Source organism: Frankliniella occidentalis, unplaced genomic scaffold, assembly GCF_000697945.3.
Source record: "Frankliniella occidentalis isolate FOCC.00 unplaced genomic scaffold, Focc_3.1 Scaffold82, whole genome shotgun sequence".
Classification (NCBI taxonomy): Eukaryota; Metazoa; Arthropoda; class Insecta; order Thysanoptera; family Thripidae; genus Frankliniella; species Frankliniella occidentalis.
The window spans coordinates 931,705-938,534 of NW_026267212.1; the positions used below are offsets into that span (position 1 = coordinate 931,705).

Below are 6,830 nucleotides of genomic sequence, written 5' to 3' on the forward strand. Positions count from 1 at the left end.
CCTAACCCCCAGCCGGCGCACCCTCACTCGTTGCCTTCACTCATTATGCGGTGCCTTGAGCACTGTGCAGATTAGTCGTAGGTTTACGGGAATATTTTCCATGATGTGTGTCGTATATACTTACAAATTTAAAATTGCAAATTTAACATTTTTTCGTATCGAATTGCGAATTGATCGCAAAGTAAGTGGGCTGCAAATGTACCACATGTAAATAAAACAAATGTTGTACATTTACGAGGATATTTTTCACAGTGAGTATGGCAACCACACTAATAAATCCGGTACTGCAAGGACTTACTGACGCCGAGCACGGTACGTTTACAAAGAAACTGTGTTTTATAAGCGAAGAGAAAGTTTTCGTATTAGAGAAAGAATTAATTCGCAAGTAGCGAACGGAGTCAACGTTGGTTTCTTCGTCCCCTCTTTTCTTTGCGTACTTTTCCAACTTACCTCTTGCTCCCCCATGTGGAAGTCCTCCCGCTCGTAGTAAGCGTACTGCGTGATGGTGAGCCCGGACAGCAGGTAGAGCTGCGTGAGGTACAGGGCGATGCTGGGCTCCTGGCGGTGCGAAGCGTCCAGCACCCAGGCGCAGCGCAGCGGCACCGGGTAGGGCCCGGGGAAGCCCGGCGTCTGCAGCACGCCCGAGTCCTGGCCCACCAGGGTGCCGCCGCAGGGGGCGCCGAAGGTCTCGGGGGACACTCCGGCCGTCAGCAGCAGCAACAGCAGCAGCAGCGGCAGCAGCGGCCAGCGGGCAGCCGCCATCGCTATCCCGTCATCCTGGGAACCAGAGAAGCACGCGCTTACAAAGCATTTACTTCGCAAATTGCAAAGCAATATTTCAAGAATTAACAGCAATAATGCTTCGCAATTATTGAATAGCGATGCTCACTTCAGGGAAGTTTTCGAAATAAACAACCACCGGTCATTTTGAACATAAAATCATCATTAATGTTGTGTAGGCTACGTCGGTGCTGCCTGGCTTTTCTGAACCAGGGGCAGGTTGCAAATACGAGTCTACCACGAAATACGCAATTGTCAAAACTCGATCGCTTGCCAGCTTGCCCCTATCGCAACGCAAGCAAAGCGCGTAGACCACGTAGACATGCGTCGCTCGATTCGGGTGAAAAGTGTCTGGCCATCACTGTTACATTCCCGCAAAGCAATGCTTTGCCGAACTGCGAAGTATTTAGATCCTTTGTAATAGCATTTACTTTGCAATTGCAAAGCGGTGCTTTGCATCGTGTTTCATTGCTTTGCAATTGCAAAACAACACTTTGTAATTGCAATTGCAATTTACTTTAAAGTAAATGCTTTGCAGTTACAAAGGATCTATAAACACTTCGCATTTCTGCAAAGCATTGCTTTGTAGGAATTTAACAGTGATCACATTTTACAGTGAGATGTACCCGCGTGAGTGGAGTGCACAGCGAGAGGTGCAAAGTGCCGGGCAGCGCGGAATTAAGGCAGGATTGCGCTGACTCAAATACCCCCGCCCCCCGCTCCCCCCTCCCAGCCTCACACAGCCGCACTTCACTAAACTTGGAGAAAGGGGGCGGCGACCGACCGTGTACGGAGCCGGGCCCGGGCGAGTCAGGGGGTTGCGGTAGTCGGGTTCTAAAGCGCCCCATAAATTACCTGAGGCCAAAAATATCCGTCTGTTTTTGAACGCGTTTGTGTTTGTTCGCCTAGACACGCGCCTGTTCGCGCCGCAGATCGACCACCGCGACTGCGCAGCGCGCTGAGCGGGGGGGATAAATATCGCAATAGGACCCGGGTTTATCCGCCATTTGTCCCCGGCGTGGTGCCAGAAGTGCCCGCGCGGCGCTCGCGTCGTTTTCTAACATGCCGGATTGTTTAAGAGGGCTGCAGCCCGAGAATGGTGGCGGTGGCGGCGGGGAGTCGCGCGGCTCGAGGCTGCTTCTTTCCCTGGAAATGGCTCACTGTTGTTGGCCGGGGTCCCCGATGGAGCATGAGACACCGGAGGGTGTTGGAAGCTGCCGGGCGGCGGGGGAAGGGGAGGGTGAAGGAGAGGGAGAGGGGGTATTAGGGTAATGGTGTAGTCGGGTACGTAATGGGGTGGTTATGTTCAAGGAGGGCCAGTGCAGGGTTATAAGCCAAGTGAGTGATTCCGGTACACGGACGCGGCAGTGGTATTTCAGGCCAAAGGGAGGGAATTAGTAGGACTTTGCATCAAACCTCACTCTAATTCTCACCTACGTTCAGGTCTAAAAAATACTACTTAACAATTTATTAGTACGTCAAAAGTTTTTAAATGAGTTTCGTTAAAAAAAAAAAAACAGTGTACCGAGGCAGCCAGTTCCCGGCCTGTGATAAGCGTGGACTGGCTGAGCGATGCAGCTGGAGGTAACCCGTTATCTCCCCCGGGCGGGTACCGGGCGGGTGCCGAGCAGGGATGGTACCCGCCCGTGGGGTACCACAACGGCCCAGGCACGCTTTGCATTTTGGCAGGTGTCGCTTAAGTTTAACTGTGATTGGCTCTCCGTGCGAAACGAGGGTCGCGGAAAAGCGGCGCTCTCCCACTGCAGTCGGACCCCGAACAAACAGGCGACATGTTGGAAAAGACACCACTCTTCGCTGTCGTGCCGAAATAGAGAGTAGCATGAATGCATTAGGGTCTCCTCTTCTGCACAGGCCACAATGAAGGGAATTGTCCTACTGAAACTGAAGAGAGACAAAACGTCCTATTTTTGCTGGTGTGACGGAGACGTTACCGTTGCGGCCTCTCGGCCTGCCCGACATTCGTGCTAGCTTTTTTCTGGAATTCTTCTGTCTCTCTCGGTCGAATGACATCCGGTCGCGCATGTTCGTTTGACAACAGCGTGCTCGCCGCACACCGCGACGATGTGCATGGTTCGGATTCCCTATCCCCGGAAACAACAGTAAAACCGATGATGACCCGATTCATCTCCCTTTTCGTCGCTACGCTGGTCATCAGTTTGTTTTCAAGCGACGGAACTGTTTGTACTAGTCGTCCCTTTGGCCTAAAGAGAAGGAGAGCGGAGGGGGGACGGGTCGAGGTGGGCCGGAGGGAGGGGATGTTGTGGGGTTTGACCTGGTGAAAGCTAAAAGCTGGTCGGCCAGTAACACGAGCCCTGCTTGGCGCTCTCTGCTGGCCTACCAAACACCCCACTCCCACCCGGACACTATCTACACCTACCCTCGGCCACCCCGGGACATCCCAGGACACCCTGGCAAGCGTTAACCCCAGACCGCTCCCCGAAGACCCCCTAACCCCCACCCCTTCCCTCTCTCTCACCCCTCCCGCGACACTGCGGAGCGCGAATCCTTACACACCATCGGCCTGGAGCCCGCAATGGTTCGTTCGCAAGTCTGGGAGGACCAGATAAGGCTGCTCTCACGACTATTGTATCTTGGGTGCGGCCCGATAAGCGGTTAAGAACTAAGCCCGCACGCGCGCGCACTGCTGGGCCCGCTGGGTGCGCGCGAGTGTGTGCGCGCCGCCCAAACGTGAGATCGCAGCTCGAAATCGAACCAGCTTGACGAAACGGAGAAGGCTATACGTGATAAGGGGAAAAGTACTGCCTCTAAGTATATAATGATCGTCTTAGAGCCGGGTTTGAGCAGGCGTCGCGGGGTAAAGTCATATTACACTCCAAATATGTAGGGAGCGTAATGCACATTTCTCTCATTATGCTAACGAGAGTGCGCCGAAGCTCGCATCACGCTCTGTTAATAAAGCAGGCTGCACACAACAGCGCCGAGGATGCGGGATAAAGAGGGAGGGAACACACCCATGCAAACAGGAAGCAGCATGGAGGATATGTTTGTAATAACGGGAAAGAATGGCTGAAAACAGAGGGCACCTGCAGCAAAATTATTGTCACATGCTACTTCGTGTTTAAATTCTCGACTATTGGATTCTCGATTATCTGAAAATTATGTTCCCATATGATATGTAGATTGGAAGTGCACCTTCTTACCTGCGTTTCACCAGGCGATCAGGAGACCCGACCCCGACCAGAACATCTGGAATCAAAAAGAGAAAGGAAAAATTACAGTTTAGTTTCGACAAAGCGTGTCAAATTTATGTGCAGAGTATTAGGTGCAATTATACGCAGACACTCCAACTACGGGGATGGCATGAAGGGCGCTCGGGTCGGACGGACTGCATGTGGTCAGCCCGCTGCTAAGTCGAAACTTATCAGCCGGGTTAGCAGCTGTGGCGGGTGGGAGGGAAGAGGAGGGTCGGGCCGAGAGGTCACCAGTAGTTTGTGCGTGCAGGGCAAGGGATTTAAGGTGAGGTCAGTAGACAAAGTTGAACAAATGGTTGCAAGTTGTGCACGAGTCGACAACCAGACGAATCGCACAGTTCGATGCCAAATCGCCATCTAGCTGCATTCACTTTCGCCCCCTTTCCTCCTCGCCGCCTTTCCCCCCTCCTCTGCTGGTTCCTCTGTCTCTCTCACTCTCGTACAATACCAGAACCGAACTGCACCACCCGGAACTCATACCCAAACTTTTGGTATCTCTTGAATGAGGACAGGCACCGTACATTGGCGCGGGTCCATCTCCGCCCCCTCCCCCTCCCCGGCCTGAACCAACCCCATTGACTCTCCCTTCCCCCCACCCCCGGCTCGCAGGGGCAGTAACTCAAGGGGAGGTTAGGCCGTTGAAATCTCTGCGCACCCCTCTGCCTTCTGGCGCGGGTCATTACCAACTCGTGAAAATTCATTATAGGGCGATGACCGAGCAGCGTGGCGTGGCAGCCCGCACCCCGCACTCACATCAAGACAAACTTTGTCCTTCGACGAGGCGCGCCAAATTCAATCACGGGCCCCCCACCGTTCTATTGCTGCACCCAGGGATCGATCATTTAATTTTTTTATCCCCTGAAGGAGCGAGGAAGGGGCGCAATGATCGTCAGGCAGCTCACCCCCCTCCCCTCCCTCTTTTTGCTATGAAGGATGGAGAATTTACACGCGCCCCTGTGAAAGGGAAAAGCATGTGCTTGTTCCTGAGAGAAAATATGTACATAAAAACATCGTCAAGTTTTCAATTGTTTATTTTTTTAATGTATATGTATTTTTTAAATTGGGAAATATGTAAACTGGAAGGTTTATCTGCCCTTCGCAAATGTACTACGTACAAACGCTTCAGTTTTTTCATGATCGTTTTTTAAAGGCCGTTTATTTCTACACTTCAGCCCGAGGGGCCACCACTCGCGTAATCCTGTATACAGATGAGGGTGTAATCCCTACGTAATCCCTATCTATTTCGTGTAATCCTTGATCAAATTTTAAAACACTGTCACTAAATTTTACCTTATTGTCCAAATTTAAAGATTTTAGAGCAAAAATTCACCAAAATTTACTTGTAATCATTCAAAATTCACGTGTAATCCCTGTAATTACGTAATCCTGTGCACATCCTCAATCGAAGTGGTGGCCAACTCGCTTCAGCCCGCTTCAGTCACTACATGGACGTTGCATAAAGATTTAGCTTTAAGTACAGCGCATCGAATCGAACCGGAACGAGCCAGGCCGAGCGGCGCCGAGGCGAGGCGAGGCACGGCGGCGCGGGCCACGCTGAAGCACGCTCCGTTTCCCCACAAGAGCGGGGGCACGGGCGCGAGCAGAAGGGAGTTGTTCCTGGCTGCTGTTGACTGTTCGAGGAAGCGTGAAATATGCCGCGCAGCAGTGGCTGAGCCTGAGCTGGTCCGCTCCCCGCTCTTCCAAGACCGCATGTCTACCGTGCACTGTCGGGGTCAGGCTCTACGGTACGCCACGACCGCATGTGTTGGCGGCTACATTTCAACGGAGATCAGAACATCCGTAAAAGATTTAAGTAAATTTTAGTGGCTTTTACAAAAGCGGCGAAAGCTCGGGTTGAATGCTGCGAAGATTTCAGGCCTTGTCAATCCACAAGGAAAGTTGCCAGGGAATTAGTGCCTGTTGACCTAATGCCTCTTTCCTGTTGAAAATACTAAGCATAGTGAAAAGTGCAAGTTTACAAATAGGTTCTAGAAATCCACAAGACTTGGTTAATGGCTGTAACTAAATTCTCTTTCGTTAAACAGAGAAGAGGTTGTAAAATTCTCAGTTTCCTGAAATCTCATCCTTTACTCCTCCCACTCCTCCTTATCTCTCTTCCCGGTCTGACCGACCTCCTGGCCGCAGCGTGGATGGTCGCGCTACGGTCACTTTCTTGCACGCCTTGCGCGGCTGTGTTTGGAGTTAGGAACTCGCCTAAGCGGCTTGACGAAGGAGGAGACACGTCCTGATGCGGAGTTTCCTCTCCCCTATCGCTAGGGAACTGCTGAAGAAAATGACAAGAAAACGAACGAACGGACAGCCTTCTACTGTAAAGCCATGATTTATAGTTCGAAAAGTGTCGCGTCGAGGTTGGAAGTAAAATGAAACTTCATGAGGCGATACCAATTTTTAAGAATAATTTAGAGCAGAACAAGAACAAAATTTTCTCAATGATTCGTAATCAGAATAGCTAACCAAAACAACATTTATGTCACCTGAACAGGGTCCAGTCCCACCCTTGCTGTGGAGCGCACCCCTCGCATAGCACACGTGAATATGTCTTCGTTGGGGCGAGAGGATTTCTCACTTTCACGCGAATGCTTGCCACGCCCCGCATGAGAGCGGGCGGGCGAAGTAGACGAGAGAGAGGAGACACACAGGGATGGGGGAAGAGTAGCCTAGTGCTAAGGAGAAAGGCACGGAGGGCGGGGGAAGCCAAGACAGGATGGCAGTTAAGGGTCGGGGATGGCGAAACAGAGGTCTGCTTGGAAGGATGGGGTTGGTAGCGGGAGGGAAGGGGGACGAGGAGGAGACAGG

The 6,830-nt window shown here is 51.8% G+C and overlaps 1 protein-coding gene across 2 annotated transcripts in view; it reads right to left on the bottom strand.

The window, feature by feature from the left end:
- LOC127749725 (uncharacterized) overlaps window positions 1-6,830 on the bottom strand; it is a 141,407-nt gene that overhangs the window by 48,517 nt on the left and 86,060 nt on the right. For both annotated transcript variants that reach the window (XM_052269120.1, XM_052269121.1), the window contains exons 4-5: window positions 3,963-4,008; window positions 451-777 (exon numbers count right to left, since the gene is read on the bottom strand). In XM_052269120.1, the coding sequence (XP_052125080.1) occupies window positions 451-762 (312 nt within the window). In that variant the 5' untranslated portion in view covers window positions 763-777; window positions 3,963-4,008. The remainder of the gene's footprint in view (window positions 1-450; window positions 778-3,962; window positions 4,009-6,830) is intronic.